General features: G+C 43.8%; 1 protein-coding gene across 1 annotated transcript in view; it reads right to left on the reverse strand.

The window, feature by feature from the left end:
* The window catches only part of LOC137265360 (TATA box-binding protein-associated factor RNA polymerase I subunit B-like), a 44568-nt gene extending 25234 nt beyond the window's left edge, over nt 1-19334 (reverse strand). The window contains exons 1-3 of the mRNA XM_067800750.1: nt 19260-19334; nt 17193-17323; nt 16313-16427 (exon numbers count right to left, since the gene is read on the reverse strand). Coding sequence (XP_067656851.1) covers nt 16313-16427; nt 17193-17288 — 211 coding nt within the window. The 5' untranslated portion in view covers nt 17289-17323; nt 19260-19334. The remainder of the gene's footprint in view (nt 1-16312; nt 16428-17192; nt 17324-19259) is intronic.
* Nucleotide 19335: the final 1 nt, after the last annotated feature.

Genomic DNA, 19335 nt, shown 5'->3' on the forward strand with positions numbered 1-19335 from the left:
TATTGATAACAACTTCATGAGTAGTATAGGGAATGATAGTCCGAAAACACTTTTCAAAAACCCCTCTAAAAAGCCTCATTTACTAAATGAGGCTTTGGTGGGACTATTAGCTCTTGCTATTATTGCCCCTACTACAAAGCCACGCCATCACGTTTACCGTGACTTGGCAGGCGGTAACACTGTGCCGTACGGTACGATCAATAATTTGTTGTAAGTTTTGACCGACCATATAGGATCGGTGGTTCGCTTACGGCTATGTTATATTTATATCGATAAAACAGTTTAACGTGAACCGCCTACGATCTCTTTGGTGTTCATAATAAAGGCTTGTTGGGCTTTTTGTATCCCCTGTTCTATGTACTTTTTTTTCTCGTCCTCGCTGATAGCAGACTTACGAGACTTGGATCGAATATCTTGTTTCATTCCGTTATATTTTTTGAGTTCAGAGAGGATTGAACGAAACTCCTCTTCTGAGATCTTACTGTCAGAGAGTGCCGTGGAAATTCGCTCACTCACTGTGTTCAGCTTTGCTTCGGCCAGAACCCTGATCTCGTCGTGTTTCAATGCCTTACGATTAAGTCTGCGTGATACTAACTTAAGCGCCAACCCTACCAACCCTGTCACCCCAGCCGTTATTTCAATACCTAACACTATAGGTGCAGCCACGATGGTGGTTAACAACCCAACGCCTGCCGCCCCTAGTCCCATGCTGGTTGCCATAAGGGTAGTGTCAGCCCCATCCACGATATTGAAAGCTCTATTGTATTTTTTACATAGTGCTTTCCGCGTGTCACGGTCTTGTTCTAGTTGACGTTTCATATCACATAACTGCCTCAAGCGGAACCCATCTACGGTTTCCAGCGTCTTAGCTACTTCCTCTACGACTGGGTACAGACCCATCCTATAATATATATTATGAAAGATATTTTAATTGGGTTTCAGTTAACTTTCTCTTAATGTATTTAAGGCTTAGAAGGTTTATACCAATAGTCAGGGTAATAGGTGAGAGTTTAATAGTCTCTCCTATTATTTCAATAGAAACCCCACTGAGGCTTGTTAAGTGTTTTATAGGTTCCGGTTGGTATCCTCGTTGTATAATAATACGGCAATATTGACCTTCGTGTTTGTAATCCCATCTTATTATCAACCCGGGTAAAATTTGGGTTACTCTCATGGTGCCATCACTCGTAAAGAAGACTTCTATGATGATTGTTAAAGGGTAGTATGATAGCTCAATACTGCCCGGGAAAGGTATATTAGTGTTAAATGTTAATTTATTGATTGACCCAACAGACCTTAACCTATTTTTTATATTACCAAACCCTACTATGACTGCTACACCACCATCCGGAATGAACTCCCCGATCCAGTCACCGTTGTTTCTAATCTTAGTGATAAGATCATCTTCTTTTAGTGTGATATAAGGTGAGGCTAATGTTAAGTTGATCAACCATCTAGGCTCTTTTAAGTTTGATAACGACACTCGTCTGTACACGTTGTCTTTGAAGTGTAGGATGTAGAATTCATCTTCCTCACCAGGCTGATCGAATCCCTCTGTATCTCCCAGGTCGTTAAGTGTAGTGTTGGGATGATGATTAGTCATTATTATACTATTATGATATAATTTCCAACTGGTTTTCTGATAATAATTCAGGGGTTAACTTTATACCCATGAAGTGTATGTTGTCAGGCAGGAAGATATTGATTAGTGATATCTTGTTTTCTACGATCACGTTGACCCCCTGCAGACTGGTCTTGGAGTCGACACCCACCCGCACGTAAACGTTGCAAACTTGAAACTGGTGTCGTTTCACCCACCCGAGTTTGATCCCCTTCACGATCTCGACATCATTCCCCGATGGTTCCCCTAGGTAGACTTTGATGAACAGTGTTGAGTTTGCCGGTAGACTCTCTAGTATCTTAACCACGCCTTCGAATTCAGACACCAACTGCAATTTCACGTTTTGCATGGCCGGTTTACTCGATAGCATGTGGGCTGCTATAGTGTTGACTGGGCTGACGACTATACTACGTCTCTGAGTTGGGACGTAAGCCACGAGCAGGGTTCCATTGTTTACGACTTTGTTTAGGTGGTTGTCTTTGTTATCCGTGAACACGTAAGGGGAGACGAGTCTAATATTGAGAAACCATTTGTTATCGGGTAACAACACCCACTTGTCATCTTCGGTGAAGACGAGCATATATGGTTTGTTTTTGACGACGGTAGTGCTCTCAAAATCGTCTAAGTCGAACAGTTTACCTCCGAATGATGGGTATATTCTCCAGTTGTCATCACCGGTGTTGACGAGGGCGTACTTAGTGTTGGCTGTTGCTCCTGTGGTATCTATCATATCACTTAGGGCTCCACCGGAGGGGATTTCAACGCGTTTGTAAATGTTGTTTTTCAGTTGCAAGGCGTACGATTTACCATCTACTCCGGGAGCGTCGAAACCGTGTGTGTCTCCGAGGTCGGAGATCCCGATATTGACACATTTTTTCACTCCGGGTCCTTGTGCGCTGGTCATGTTACATGAAGTGTTAAGCTGAGGTATCCTATATTTACAGGATTATGATTTATATCTAACACCGATATTGTCAGCTCAGGTATGTTGCCCTGGGTTAATCTCTTATACTGCCGTGGTGAAAACGACTCGGTTCTACCGTCGTTGAATTTCTCAGTTTTCACCGGCACTGCTCTCAGTATAGTGGAAGGGTGGCCTCCTTGAATGTTATACGTTGTGCTCACCTGACCGAGATGAATGTATAGCTCTCGGTACGGTACTAGTTCGGGTAACTTCGTGCCTGTGACGGTTGTTGTTGGTTTTATCTCGTCAGGAGACATACCGAGTATCCTCGCTAATGGTCGGCCTAGCCTCAAGGAGGTTCTTCCGTTGTTGATTAACACCACTGTACCGTTTGAGTCGTTCATCTTGAGTTCAGCTCCCAGGGGTTTGAAGACCTCGTCGTTTAGAGAGCACACGCTGTAGTAGCCGTCAGTTATCTGGCTGCGAGTTCCACTGACGAACAGCTTATTGTTGCTGATATTAATGTTAGTCCATTGTGGTAGGTAGGTGATATCGCAGAGTGCGACTTCGAGTTGACCTGACGTGTTATCGATCGCGTGCGTCAGCTGAACGGCCTCACCGCTCGTTATTCCTGGAAGTGTTATGTACATATTATAATATATGAATTATAAATTATAATATGGATTTAGCACACTTGAAAATCGTGGTGAATGCAGATGGTACGGGGTTTAAAACAACCTTTATTGATATCTTTGAAAAGTATGTCGTGTCCGTTAATAACGCGCAGGCGGTGGTAAACTGGAATCAAAACCCAATGCAGTTTTGGCAGAACCAACTCAACTTTGCTGTGTGGTGTGTGACAACAGGGTCGGGTGTGAAACCAGACTATGGTATAGACGAACTGAGTAAGGCGGTTATTTTGTTTCATATTTATTATCAAACGAGACGAATATTGAAGGAAATAAGTGCTCCTCTTCCCCAAGATAAAGCGTGGAGTATGACGAATAACCCCTATGATAGACGCGCTTATGAACGTATTTGTGGGGAGTTTGAGATTCCAACGAATAAAGACTTTCGCCTTCCTGGTGTGAACCATGGTCTCGGTATAGTTCTCGTGTACTTCTACAGGTCCGGAAAATATTATGCTGGTTCTAAAGATGGTTCATACAACCCACATCGTCATACATTTACAGGCCCCACAACGAATGAACAGATCCATGTCAGCTGTATAAAACAAACAAGTCCTGATGCAGCCACAGCCTGGACTAAAATGATCTCAAAAACATCGAAAGGATTCACTCGTGCTGGTACAATACGCTTGAATGACTCAATTCGAACGTACGTGTGGGCGCTGTTGGGTGCGCAGTCGATGACGCGTTCTAACATCCTCGGTAAGGGAACTGCTTACGACGCTCAGACACAATTCGTTTCCAACGTTGAGGATGCTATCAATTCTCCAGTTGATCTCCCGAGGGCCATCGACCGTTACCAAAATGTGTTAGAATACGCCAGATCGAAAGTCAATTACGTGTTCGGCGTGGGGTTGTACATGGCTCCGAGTGATATGCAACTGAGAATAAAAAAAGTGGTGGGTTATAACAACAAAATAGTCATAGCCACGGCGGACCAAAAGTTGGGTATCAACCCCGATATTAACACCCCACATATCCCACACATCCAACCACGTGAAAAGGGTATAGTGGCGCCACCACCGGAGCCTAAAGTTCATGTGGAGGTACCCCCGGGGGGTGTGGGGGTTTCCACCACCTATCAACAGCATATTGATAATAAAACAGCCCTAGTGGTTGGTGGGGTAACTTTGGGACTTATTTGGTTAAAGATTTCTTAGCCGCTACGTACACCAGACCCGCCACGGCGACGATGGCTGCCCACAGGTTTTGACTGAGCCACATGGCAGTTTTAGACAGAGCGCTCAACAACCACGAGACGATGCTACCCAGGATGCCGGGAAGGGCTTCGGCGGCTTTACCAGCCAGTTTAGCTAGGCCTTCCCCGAGTTTTTTGATCCAGTCTTTAACACCACCACCACCACTTGGAGTTCCCCCGCCGCCGGCAGGCCCCACAGGGGTTCCTCCCACCAGTGACACCACCAGGGTTGATATAATGAAACCCAATGCAGTCAGAATGCTGGCGATGGTGATCCCTTGCTCCCGGAACAATATCCGAATCCTGTTGGCTAAAGTTGTATCTTCGTTCAGTATTCTATCGATTGTTTCCCGAATGCGACTGATCTGGGATCGAAGATGTTCACGATTCGAGGAAGCGGCTTCCAATCGTGTACGTCTCTCGTCTTCTAAATCACGTATTCGTTCATTGATGCGACGCTTCATATCATCGTCGTCAGTTTCGGTGAGTTTGGTTTTTTCCCTAGCGATGTGCTCGTCGATTTCGTTCAGTTTCCCCATGTTGTTCACGAGTTCTCCACGCACGCGTTTCACGGCTTCGTCTAAGCCGTACAGTTCCCTTACCGGAAAGTCAAACCCCGGTAACGGTTTGTCCCAGTAGGTGCTCAACAGTTTTTCTATGCTGTCCGAGGCTTCTGTAGCACGCTCTGGCGTCATTTCATCTATAGTGGTGAGGTGGGATCTGGTAGCTTGCAGATCTTCTTTAACGGTCTTAGGTATTGCACCACCGTAATCACGCATGTTTAGATGTTCAATGATAAATCTAGCACCACCATTGCGGCTGGCTAGAGTTGACAAGGCCAGTGGTTTTTTAGTGATCTTGTTAAAGAGGTCAACCCCTGGGGCAGACTTAAGACGTAGAACACCCTTTGTATCAACAAAAAAATTCTTATGGTATATACCCTGTGGTTCAACGTAGTTTTTATCACTTTTTAAACTTTCGTAATAATCATTTACCGTTGTTTCTAAAAGTTGTTGGCTCAATGGCAAACTAGTAAATGAGGTCTCCTGCACATCGGATGCCTGGGCACTAGCGCCCGGCATCTCATCCATAGGTATGTCTTCATCCATTAGTATTTAAATATATTTTATTTATATATAACAATGTACGGTAGAAAATTAGATCCTTTCAGAAAATTGAGAGAGCCATTAGGTGCCAGAGCCGTGCGCCAGTCGGTGACCATCACCAACAATCCCAGCAAGATAGACCAGAACCAAACTCTGCTGGTTAGATTTCCAAACCTTGGTGAGAATGACCTCATTGTACCAGGCACTGTTCGACTGGCGTTCAATATCACGTTGACCTCCGACAACGACAAACGCGAGCTAGTGCGGAACGTGGGTCGAGCTATCATCAAGAAAACGACCGTCAAGATCAGCGGTAACGAGGTACTGAGCATCGACGACAGCGACGTGTTTCACTGCTACAAGGATCTCTGGAAAAGCGAGAGAGAACGAGTCAATGATGTGTACCAGGGTATCAGCAAATCAACCCGGGCGCGCATAGGATACGTCTTCACGACAGACCAACAAGACAAGCTATCGGACGGTGAAAAGGCCATCGCTCTAGCATACGGAAATCGATTCTGCGTGCCGCTCGACTTCGAGTTGCTCACGGGACACGCGCCGTTTTACCAGGCCGCGCTGGGTGATAGGCTAGAATACGAGCTCACGTTTAACGATTATAGCAAAGTAGTGCGTACGCCGAACGGTGATGAGGCCAGTTATGCCATAGACAACATCTCTCTGGAGTTCGACATGGTCACTAGCCCGGAGCTGGCCAGGCAGGTTCGAAGTCAGTACTCTGGGAAGATGGCTATCCTGTACGATCGCGTACTGAGGCATAGATCAGTCGTGCGAGATAAGAGCGACACTGTGTGGAATATCAACCTGAACGTGCCGGCGCGATCGATGAAAGGTATCCTGGTCGTCCCCGTGGAGGATTATGATCCATTCCGGAGGGACAGCGAGAAGTTTTTCAACCCCGAGATTGAAAAGGTGGAAGTTACCATCGAGGGCGTGCCCAACCAGCTGTTCAGTCATGGTATGAGACCACACCAGCAGTGGGATGAGATAAAAAAGCTACCAGTGGGGGATTACATAACAAAGGACCTGGACCTCGGCTCCGTGCAGATCGGTGAATACCTGACCACCAAGTACGCCCTATGGTTGGACATGCGATCCACGGATGATGATAAACTGCACGGTAGCGGGCGCCGTATAGATAACGGCAGCGAAGGGATAACCATCCAGATTACTAAGAAGGCTCAAACCGCTGGTAAGTTGAAATTATATCTGTACGTTATTATGGACGCGCAACTTAATATAGACAATGGGAGATTCGTGCAAGCCATCTACTAGTGGGGGGTACCCCCCCATACCCCCCAATAAACTACCAACCTCTGGGGGGTGTGGGGGTCTCCCCCTCCCCACTGACCCACACTGCGCTATCATATGCGGGCAGACTGGTTGTGGGAAGACAGTTTTCGTGTTGGATATGTTGGAGGGTTACTACAAGGATGTGTTCGATAACATTGTTATCATGTGCCCTACTCTGGGCATGAATAAAACGTACGCGCGACCTTGGGTGATGACGGACCCGGACGTACACAAAATCGACCCTGGAACACGCCTGCAGGACTGGTTGAAAGCTCTTCACGAGAAATTTAAAGGGGAACCGACGCTGTTCATACTGGACGACTGCAGCGCTAATCGCGAGATAACAAAAAAGAGAGACATGCTATCGTACCTGGCCTTCTCCGGCCGGCATGCAAATCACAGCGTCTGGGTGCTAACGCAGAAGTTCAACTCGGTGTTGAAAGACCTCAGGGAGCAGACGCGATGGGTGGCCTTATTTCACTGCAAGGACAGGGATTCGTTTGAGGAGTGTTTGAGAGAGAACGATGTGATGAGTAAATTAGAACGGGAACGGGTGAAGAAACAGCTCGCTGAAACTAAACACGCTAAGCTCGTGCTAAAGACCGACCAACCCGTGGCTTATATAGTATGCTAAGCAAAGCTAAGCAAAGCTAAGCAAAGCTAAGCAAAGCTAAGCAAAGCTAAGCTAAAGCTAAGCTAAAGCTAAGCAAAGCTAAGCATATAGCTATGATATTCGAAGTATTTGTCGTGTGCAACTTAACCTTCATTTCTCTGTGTTTTGTCTGTATCGGGTATTATATAGTTAAAACTAAATCTTACTTGTTATATTATAAGATGGAGTGTGAGGAATTGCTCGAACAATTGTCTGTGGAGGGTTCCCCCACGCCGCCCGCAGGCCCCACTGATGACAAGCGAGAGAAACTGGTGGCGTTGGCTGTTGGAGGCAAAGCCAAACATTACTTTGGAGACTACACTCCAGATAAAATTAACAAAATGTCAGCCGAAGAAATCGATAAGCTGTACGCTAGATACGAGTCCCGGCTCGGAGCAGAAATGACAAAAACAATAGGATCGGCTATGACCCAGATGTACACCGGTATTGTGTCACATTTCCTTCCCATTCCACCAGAGCGCCGACTTTACCTGTGGGAAGACCTAGATAAAGACCCTTTTATCGAACACGCCGTGAGCTCTATCAGCTGCGGGTTGTACCACAAATATGGTATGTTGTTGGCTCCAGTGACGGCGGCGATTATCACGGCAAAACATTGCCAATTTGAGAGAAAGAATAATAATAATAGTATAGATGGATGCTGCACAGGAAACCCCAGTGGAGGTACCCCCAACAGTGATGGAGGAGACCCCACCCCCAACAGTGACCCCTTCAGTGGAGGTACCTCCAACAGTAACCAGACAGAAGAATCCTAAGAGAGTAGCTGCCGGTAAAAAACGGTGGTGTAACCAACATAAAGTGACCAACCCAACCCGACTGTTGTTGGCTGTAGGCGTAACTGCTGCCGTGGTTATAACATGGTTATACACCTCCCACAGTGAGCCACAACCCAACAGTGAGGTAACCCCCAACAGTGGGGGTATGGGGGTATCCCCCATGGTAGACCCGCATATCATGTTATAATTTAAAATATTTTATATCATATACATAATGTCTGAGGGGAAAACGTTCGTCAACGACGCATACCACGCCACAGTGGTAGCCAGTTTAGCAGTAGGGTACGCTCTTTTGACTAAAATGGTGCTTAAACAACCAACTATCAAGCTAGATTTCAACCTGCAGGATATGGGTATGCTCATAATGAACCTTGGTATGGCGATGGCCACAAAAGACATCCTAGTAAAACAAGGAATAATACCTGATAATATAATGAAATAAATATAGGGATGGCCACGATAGCTATGATGGTTGGTGGGGCGTTAGTGAATGCCCTGGCATTTTCCGGGAGTAATTTCCTCTTCTCGAAACTACGAGATGATCACGCGGCTGAAATACAGGAAGAAAGGAAGCGACACGATCTCGCTACTGAGAAATTACAAAGAGCACAGGCTGAGTACGCTAAAAAACGCCTCCAGAGGATCGATTTTATTAACGAACAACTCACGCGTGAAAACCATGCCGTTCAAACATTCAACGATGTTGATGAAGCAATGAAAGAATACTACCAACTAACTGGTAAACGATTGGAAGCGCTCAATAAACCCACACTCGCTCAGTACTACACACCATCCAAGGGACAAATGAATCGTGAACTGGGCTTCATAGTGTTGGGTATAGCAGCTACTGCGTTGGTTGCTAAGCAATTAAACTAAAATACCTATATAAGTAAACATGAGACCCGCTCCATACCGATGCGAATATATACTTATGGGGAAGACCGAGGCCTGTGGTAGGAAATGCAGGAATCAGGGGTTCTGTTGTTTCCATATGGGAAGTCCTAACTACACGTGTTCTGTGTGTGGTATCGGGGTTAAAGGTCACTACTGTTTATGTAAAGCTCACGGAGCGAACGTAGTCAGACATCAACTCATATACGAGAATAAAAAAGGCTACATAAAAGAACGTAGGCGACTGCTCAAGATAGACTCCAATTAGAGATTATACACACCTACGTATAGCTATGTCTGTGGAAAACATATTCAAATATGAACTGGCCTTATGGGGCAGCTTCAGATTTAAGATAATAGTGGACGTGGTATGGATTAAAGAGGGTGTTAAGTATACTCACCCCTTCGAATGGGAGCGGGATATCGCGTCTCAATACCATATAGAACGTTTTTCGAGTATAAGTGAATACAAGGAATACTATAACCCAGGTGAGTACTGGATTGAAACAGCCACACTATATATTTTACCAGGTACGTGGGACGATTTGACAGAATGTCTAGAATTGTACCCGGCCACCAGAAAATATTTTTTAAGAGTTACTGCCGACCAATTAGACATTGATTCTCTTAGGTGTAAACACTATGGCTACTGTGCGCGAGCTCAAGCGGGCCGCAAAGCAGAGAGGTGTTATCGGGTATTCTAGAATGCGGAAGCCAGCATTGTTGAGATTACTAGGTTTAGAAGTCCCTCCTACGGTAAAACAGTTAAAAGCTCAAGCGAAACAGCTTGGATACACGGGTTATTCAAAACTGGGGAAAGCCGGGTTAACCACATTGTTATCACATACCCCTGTAGCAAAACCTCCCACTGTAAAACAACTGAAAGCCGAGGCACACGATTTGGGTTTAGGTGGGTATTCTCGTATGAGAAAACCACAGCTTTTAGAATTATTACGACAGAATAGAGCTATTGACCTACAGTTCATGCGCACTGAGCACGCCGTAGGCAATTATTTGAGAGGTTGGCGCATGCACATTGATAGAAACATAGACATTACAGATATTAAGCCTCTGATAGCTGATAAGGTCAACCAGGAACTAAATAATCTAGGAAGTATCAAGTTTCAGATCACAGTGAAAATGTCACTCGATAAGCAGGTTGGGAGTACCACTGAGTATGTTCAACCTTACTTCCGAGGTAAACAAGAGGTCGTCACACATGCAGAGACCATTGACACATCAATCGATAATAGTTTTCAGCAGATACGAGAATACCTAGAACGCTACACACACATGGGGTCCGGGTGGGCTGTAGATAAAATCGATAATGTCTATCTAGATATAGCTAAATACGTGCCGTTCAGAGGTGGGTCATACCTAGCCTTGCCTCCCTACTATAAGAACAAACAAGCCATAGTAAACGTTAAGAATAGAGGAAACGATTGCTTGAGGTTATCTATCAGGTCAGCCTTATTTCCAGCTGCCACTAATCCGAACAGGCCTTCTAATTATCCACAGGACGATGGGCTCAACTGGGATGGTATAGATGAACCCACCCCAATATCCCAGATCACTAAAGTAGAAAAACAGAATAATCTGGCTATAAATGTCTTTGGACACGAAGGTAATACAACAATAATACACAGGGTCAGCCCGGTGAAGGATTGTCAAGTTATTAATTTATTCATGATTCAAAAAGGTGAAACGTATCACTACACGTGGATAAAACATCTCAGCCGGTTGTTGCACGACCAGTCGAAACACGTTGGGGAAAAACACTTTTGTGTACGATGCCTACACTGTTTCAGTCGGGCCGATTTATTAGAATCCCACCTGGAGGATTGCCAAGGTGTTGGGCAGACGGCCATACGAGTCGACATGCCTAAGGAAGGTGAAAATATCCTAAAATTCGACAATCACAAGAATCAAATGTCTGTGCCTTATATTATATACGCCGACTTCGAAGCCTTAATTGTAGGGGAATCATCCACTAGTGGGAGTTTCACACACAAAACACAAGAGCATAAAGCCTGTTCGTTTGGATACATTGTCGTCCGTTGTGACGGGGAAACGAAAGCTCCGGTAGTGTATAGGGGTCCTGACGCGGCTGAAAGGTTTCTAAAGTGCTTGCAGGAGGAAGAAAAAATTATTAGGAATGCATTGTATAGAATCGCTCCCATGCGTATGACCAGAGCCGACATGCTAGCTCACGCCAGTAGCACTAACTGTCACGTGTGCGACTCACCACTTAACGGTGATTCGGTGAGAGATCACTGCCACATAACTGGTAAGTATAGAGGCGCCGCTCACAACGCGTGCAACCTCAAGCTTAAAATCAACCCTAAGACAATAAACATCCCCGTTGTCTTTCACAACTTGAGAGGATACGACTCTCACTTGATCATGCAGGCCATCGCGAAAATCGATGGTAATATATCGTGCATCCCAAACAACATGGAGAGATACATCTCCTTCAGCTTAAACGGACTTAGGTTCATTGACTCGTTTCAATTCCTCCTGTCGTCACTCGACAGTCTGGTCAAGGCCAACAATACCTTCCCTATCACAGATCGATACACAGACGCCGAGACTAGACACCTGCTCATGAGGAAGGGCGTATACCCATATGAGTACATGGATAGTTGGGCTAAGTTCACAGAGACCAGACTACCTCCTATCGACTGCTTTTATAGCAAGCTGAATGAGGCGTCCGTCTCACGAGACGATTACTCGCACGCGATTAACGTATGGAATAAACTGGGTTGTAAGAACCTTGGCGATTATCACGATCTGTACTTGAGGACAGATGTACTGCTGTTAGCCGACGTGTTCGAGACGTTTCGGCAAACATGTTTCAAGCAGTATAAACTCGACCCCGCATGGTATTACACCAGCCCAGGTCTGTCGTGGGACGCCTTGCTTAAAAAGACAGGAGTTAATTTAGAATTGCTTACAGATTACGACATGCACCTATTCATTGAGAAAGGCTTGCGAGGTGGGATTTCCATGGCATCCAAACGATACGCTAAAGCAAATAATCAATACGTGAAAGGTTACGATCCTAACAAACCAACCAATCACATTCTCTACCTCGACGCAAATAACCTGTACGGCTGGGCCATGAGCCAGTATCTACCTACAGGAGGATTCGAATGGGTACCAAACGTTGATGTTATGAGCATTGCATCAGATTCTAACAAAGGGTATATCCTCGAAGTTGACTTAGAGTATCCCAAGGAATTACACACATCGCACAACAGCTATCCCCTTGCGCCCGAACGTATGAAGGTTAACACAGACTGGATGTCTGAGTACCAACATAACTTGTCAGGTGGTCGTGTGGCGGACGTTGAGAAACTCGTGCCTAACTTAATGAATAAGACCAAGTACATAGTTCACTATCGCAACCTACAGCTGTACCTATCATTGGGTATGAGGCTGACCAAAATACACAGGGTGCTCATGTTCGACCAGAGCCCATGGATGGAGCCCTACATCAGAATGAACACAGACCTACGAAAAAAAGCCACCAGTGATTTTGAGAAAAATCTCTACAAGCTCATGAACAACTCGGTGTTTGGTAAGACTATGGAAAACCTGAGGAAACGCGTAACCGTGAAACTGGTTAGATCTAGTGAGGAAGACAAGCTCAGGAAATTGATAGCCAGTCCGGCATTCAACCGTAATAAAATATTCACAGACGACCTAGTTGCCATACACATGAAGAAAAGTCACATAAAATTCAACCGACCTGTTTACGTTGGGATGAGTATCCTCGATTTATCCAAACACCTGATGTACGACTTTTACTACAACGAGCTCAAGAAACAGTACGGCGACAGGTGCGAAGTGTTGTACACTGACACGGATTCCCTGCTGATGGAGATTCGAACCGAGGACGTGTACGAGGACATGAAAAAACACATCGATTTATACGACACCAGCGACTATCCTAAGACCCATACTATACACAGCACGGTAAATAAAAAGGTCCTAGGTAAGATGAAGGACGAGTGTGCTGGCACGCCAATAGCTGAGTACATAGGTTTGAGACCTAAGATGTACTCCATATTGAAAGCCGACAATAGTGAGATCCGAAAAGCTAAAGGGGTTAAGAAGTATGTGGTGAAACAACACATCAAACACACCAGATTCAAGGAGGCTCTGTTCAAGACCCGTACCTTTAGGCATAAGATGAACACACTTAGAAGTGATGGACATAAGATATACGGACTGACTATAAACAAGACGTCCCTATCGCCTATGGACACGAAACGTTGGATAGCTATTGATGGTATAAACACATACGCGTATGGACATGAAAAAATTTGAGGCTATTTATTACAGCCCGCGTGGATATTGGAAAGGAGCTAGCGCAGTAGATAAGCTATCTAAAATGGCACGAGTATCACCAGAGAAAGCCAAAGCGTGGCTTGAAAAACAAGCCCTGTGGCAGATCTATTTGCCGGCGCCACGCTACGTACCTAGAAGGAGTTTCGGAATTAACATACCTAATAGCATTCACCAGGCAGACCTACTGTTCCTACCCCACGACAAGAGGTACAAGTATGCCTTAACCGTAGTGGACGTAGCCAGTCGTTACAAGGAAGCCGAACCCTTGACCACGAAAGATTCGGCCCAGGTAGCCAGAGGATTCGAACGTATATACAAACGCAGTCCGCTGACGTGGCCAACAGAGCTGCAAGTTGACCCCGGACGGGAGTTCATGGGTGCCGTGTCACAACTGCTAGCCAAACACGATACGAAGGTCAGGCGTGGCACGGCTGGAGCCCATCGCAGCCAAGCTATAGTTGAGAGATTTAATAGGACTTTGGCTGAGCGCTTGTTCGGCCATCAGTATGCTAGGGAGATGACCACCCCTGGAAAACGATCGACCGAATGGGTCACGAGGTTACCCGAGGTGGTGTCGGCAATCAACCATGAAGTCACCCGTCTCACCGGTAAGAAACCGGCAGACGCTATCAAACTAAAATCAATAGTTGTAGAGTCGGCCGCTCCATTGCGTGGGAAGGAAAAACAGATACCGGATAGGGCCCTAGTGAGGTATCTGTACCAGCCTGGGGAACACGAGGGTGATAGCCGAAAGCGGGCCACCGATCCTATATGGTCAGTCAAAACTTACAACATAGATAAAGTGGATATGAAAGCCGACGAACCTAACTTGTACTACTTGAGGGATGGGCCGGGTAGGGGTTTTGTAAGAGAAGAATTATTGATCGTACCGTACGGCACAGTGTTACCGCCTGCCAAGTCACGGTAAACGTGATGGCGTGGCTTTGTAGTAGGGGCAATAATAGCAAGAGCTAATAGTCCCACCAAAGCCTCATTTAGTAAATGAGGCTTTTTAGAGGGGTTTTTGAAAAGTGTTTTCGGACTATCATTCCCTATACTACTTCATGTTCAGACAATTTCGTATAAATTCTTTCACTGTTTCAAAGTTTCATAAATCTTGAAAAAGGTGCCAGGATCTACACCAAAGCTTCATTATATACCTCACTGTTCTCCTCACACTCACCTGTGCTATTGTGATTCTATTCACACTGTCATTGACCCTTAGTCTATACCTTCTAGCTGCCTGACAGAGTGCATGATACTGTAGGGATTGTCTATCATCAGAGTAAAATCAATAAATAGCTGCTGGTCCAGCATTATACATTGTCACGGAATAGTATCAACTTAAAATGTTTCTCCATATCATAGTGCAATAGATTACATATTGAAGACAAGAATCAGTGAAAACTAGTCATTGAACCTGATCAAAAAACCCCATAGGTTGCTTTTAATAAATCACAAGCATGGTTTCCTGAACATCAAATTCAACCTGGATCTTTACCAGGATTTGAGTTGGTATACCTCATTTTCTGTCACGTGATACTGTTAGAATGTTTTGAAAGGGTGTGCGGTACTCCAAGGAAGTCCAAGGAAATATGGAATTGACAAAGGTCTTACAGTTCTGTGAGAAATGTGATGAATTCAGTACCAATAAGATCTTTAGTTCAGCTTATCTTTAAATAGCATCATCCAACCTTCGACAGAATGAGACCAAAAATGTTTCACCGTGATATTTCTAGAATGGTGATAAAGAGAAATAACTCAGAATGACATAGTTTATGATAAAAATTATTAAATTTGAGGTTTTGTTCAATGACAAATGAAATACAGAAACATTTCACTTTTTCGATATGTTTATTGACACAAACCAATAAAAGTTATGGCAACAATTTTATTACTCTATTTATACTTATATATATACTTGTGTGGGCCAAATCTAAAATTTCGAAGCAATCAGCCATTTGGTAGCCATATTCAATCTAAGGTCAAGGTCATTCTCACAACTCATGTAGTGTGTCACATGACATATTTGACAGCATGTACGGTTCGACCACCCTGGCAAATTCACCTTCATTATTAGTTACACAGCTTTTTGAAACGGTGCACGTGACCTAATGACCCTTTGGCTGCACCTCAGGAAATATGGAATTTACAAGGGTCTTACAGTCCTGTATACCTTTCCAAAGCACCATGTGATGAATATATTACCCTTAAGATCTTTAAATTTAGTATATCTTTAAACAACAAGATTGAACATTCAGCAGAATGAGATGCAAAATGTTTCACCATGACATTTCGTGTCTGGTCGTAAAGAGAGTTATTCAGGATGGCTTAGTTTATGATAAAACTGATCAAATTTGTTCCATTAAATGACATATGAAATACAGAAACATTTCTTAAATATATATTTATTGACACAAACAAATAAGACATTATTGCAACAGTTTTATTATTCTGTGTATGCTCATAATTGTATACGTGCCTCATGAAATTTCGAAGTGATCAGCTGTTTGGCAGCCACATTCCATCTAAGGTCAAGGTCATTCATACAATCAGTGTAGTGTGTCACCTGACAGATTCTTCATGTTGTACCATTTGGTACATTCTGGCAAATCTGCCTACATGGATTCAAATGCTTTGGCTACTGACCAATCAGAATTCGACAAATTCATCTTAAGGGTAATAAAGTTTTGGATGCTTTGGCTAATAACCTATCAGAATTCGACATATTCATCTTAAGGATAATAACATGTTGGTTATTCAGGTGATATCTTTGTATTCCCCATGTACCTTCAGGTTTGGAGGCCATTGTCTGTGCCTGTTTGATCATCTTCTTCCTCACTGGAGCAGCAGCCGAAGGGTCACCTTGTGGCAACTCTTCGTCTTCTTGCTCATGTATCAAGTCCTACAGAAGCAAGAAGGAATTACCGTAGGGAATAGAGAGGCTTCACATAGTGAGTTTTAACTCGGTTTTCAATTCACCCAAACCTCGATTTGATTAGATTTTCGATATTGGACCCTCAATATGATCATTTTCAATATGATTCATCATACAAATAAAAGCATGACTCTCAGAGTCGGCTTTTTAAGCGTAAAATCCATCGTCAGCACAACAATTCTCATTGGATAAATGGCCTGATCTCAACCAATTACATTTTCGCCTTATTTAAGCACTCAAAATTTCAAAGTTGGAGTCAAAGTTACATTCTCACTGCTTGGAAATAATCGATAAACCCATTCAAATATTAAATTAAGTTAGTAACATAAGCTGAAGAACATCAAATTTAAGATGTCAGATTTGATTTCTGATGAATAAAACTGAATTGTTGCAGCCTTAGATTTCAACAGTATTCCAGGTATATCAGTGGATGAGGGAGAATCTGTTGACAAGAAGCAGGTCTCACGTGTTTACTACTTTGTAAAACTCATGAGCCTGGGCATGGTTCTTACATGTCCTCCCCCAGAAAAATAATTGTGGCAAATCTGGATCAGAAAACTCACAATCACAATTTCCCCATTCTCCCCATTACATGACAGGAATTTTTCAGCATTCACAACTGCTAAGATTTTACAAACCTGTTAGAATTGTTAAGATTTCAAAAACATATTTTAAGTCACCATCAAATTAAAGAGTGTCCTTTCATCTTCATTAACATTTATGATAGCTTACCTGAGTCTGAGTTTGGCAAGTGGTGCAGTAGAACAGCCCATCTCTCTCCTCAAATTCCTCCAACCCACACACCACACACTGAGGCATGGTGAACATATGGTTCAACACTCACATCATATTCAAAATGTTTCCTGTAAAAACAAGGTTTTTGCAAAAAGTTGATAAATGTTGATACATGTGTGTCTGAAATGAACTGTATTCATTCTGCGACAAACTTCTGACAAATCAGTATAGCTGTGACGATATATCATTGCATCGAAAATTCTGATACTTTATTCAAAGATAAATATATCAATACTTTTCATGATACATATCATTGACTTTAAAATTGCTATTTTTCACTCGAAATTGATGGTTATGTCAAAATTTAAACTGTTACTTGATGTTGACAGGATAATATTGAAAAATGTATGATTTGACACTAGGCATCATGACATATCATTGAAGAAATGTGGTGTCAAAAGTTAGTTCTCTAATTCAGTACCTCAACCTGTGAGAGAGGTGTCTGTTTGAATTGATAGGGATGGGGTCAGGGTGTCCAGAGGGATCCCCCTGGATAAATTTCAGACTTCCATCCACCACCACAGATGAGGAAGTAATCACTCAGGTGTCTCAAGAATCGACTTATGGGACCTCTGAACGTAGCCAAAGCTGAGCTAGTGTCTGCTGCATAGGTCTCTCGCCGCCATGTTACCCAGCAACCGGAACCATGTCCAAGCTGACGCCCGGACGACTTAAGAAACTATGACACACACCTCCGGACTTTGACAATGCAGTTCGGAGCAAGGGAGACAATCCCCTGCGCCATACTGAAACTTGATCCAAAGAACACCAAAGACGCGTTCAGAATCGGTACTGGTAACAACATCAACTCTGTGGCCTGGCTAACAGAGCTAGAATAAGCAAAATATTGATGAAAACCCTTGGCGCCAAGGAGATGAAGAGGGGGAGCACACGAAACAGGTAGAACTTCCCATTAAAGGAAAACTGAAGGTACATAGGAACATGGAGGTATACATCTTTGAGATTGACTGACGTTAGCCATCACAGATGAGATCACAGAACGAAGTGTCTCCATCCTGAAATACGGTACATCTGTTTTGTTCAGCCCTCTGAGATTTAGAATGGGTCTGAACCATCCATCCTTCTTGGACACTAGCATATAAGTGCAATAAAACCCCTCTCCTTGCTGACCTTCTGAATCCACTTCGATGACTGCCTTGTCCAGCAGAGACTGAATTTCGTCACAGAGGACTTACACCTATTCTCTGGAAACCATGATAGGTGTGTGCAAAACCCCAGAGAAGGATGGTGGACCTTGTGGTTCATGAGGTGCCAGAAATTTGATTTACTGGTTAACACGACAGATCTTGACAACGGCTTCTCCATCAGGACATCAAAAATCAACCTTCATATTCACATTTGGGGATACAAATGGAAAGTGCCATTTTATTGATCAGCCTTTACTTTTTAAGAATTCTAACTGTGACAAAGTCAGTGACGATTAACTTATGTTCAGCCCTCTGAGGCTGCTTGTAAATAACCATGTCTGTGCCACAAAAACCAGTCGTTGATAGTGTGAGCAACAAGTCACATGCAATCAGTTAGTGATAACTATGTCAACAAATCACCTCTTACGACAGGCAGCAATCAAAGTATTGAAGGGACATATTCCGAACTAGTGCTCATGATCAGTGTCATTACTCCTTTTTCCGGTTAACTTGGTGTAACGACATCAGCAAAAATACTGCTAACGAAAAATAGTTTCAAAAACAATATGATAGCTGTCTCTTCATTCATTTGTAATTGTGACACGTTGTTACTGTGGCGATGTAGACTGACTGATGACATTTCGATATGGTGTTGAATGAAGGATGAAGAGATGATAAAATCCTTTCAGCTTATCGGCTTCATGGGGACGTTCGTCTGCCTCAGTTGCTAGCAGCGTTTCTCACAGACAAAAAACAGTGTTAGTGACAGGGAGTTCAAGTTCCCAAACAATTAAAGGAATCCGTCTCTAAACATAATTTAGATAGATATTAAGGATCACAAACTAAGTACACTTACCAGTTGGCTATGTCAAAACATTGACATGTGCGTCTAACGCCGGAAGTTCCATACATTACCCATAGTTCGACGCCCA

Source organism: Haliotis asinina, chromosome 15, assembly GCF_037392515.1.
Source record: "Haliotis asinina isolate JCU_RB_2024 chromosome 15, JCU_Hal_asi_v2, whole genome shotgun sequence".
Lineage (NCBI taxonomy): Eukaryota > Metazoa > Mollusca > Gastropoda > Lepetellida > Haliotidae > Haliotis > Haliotis asinina.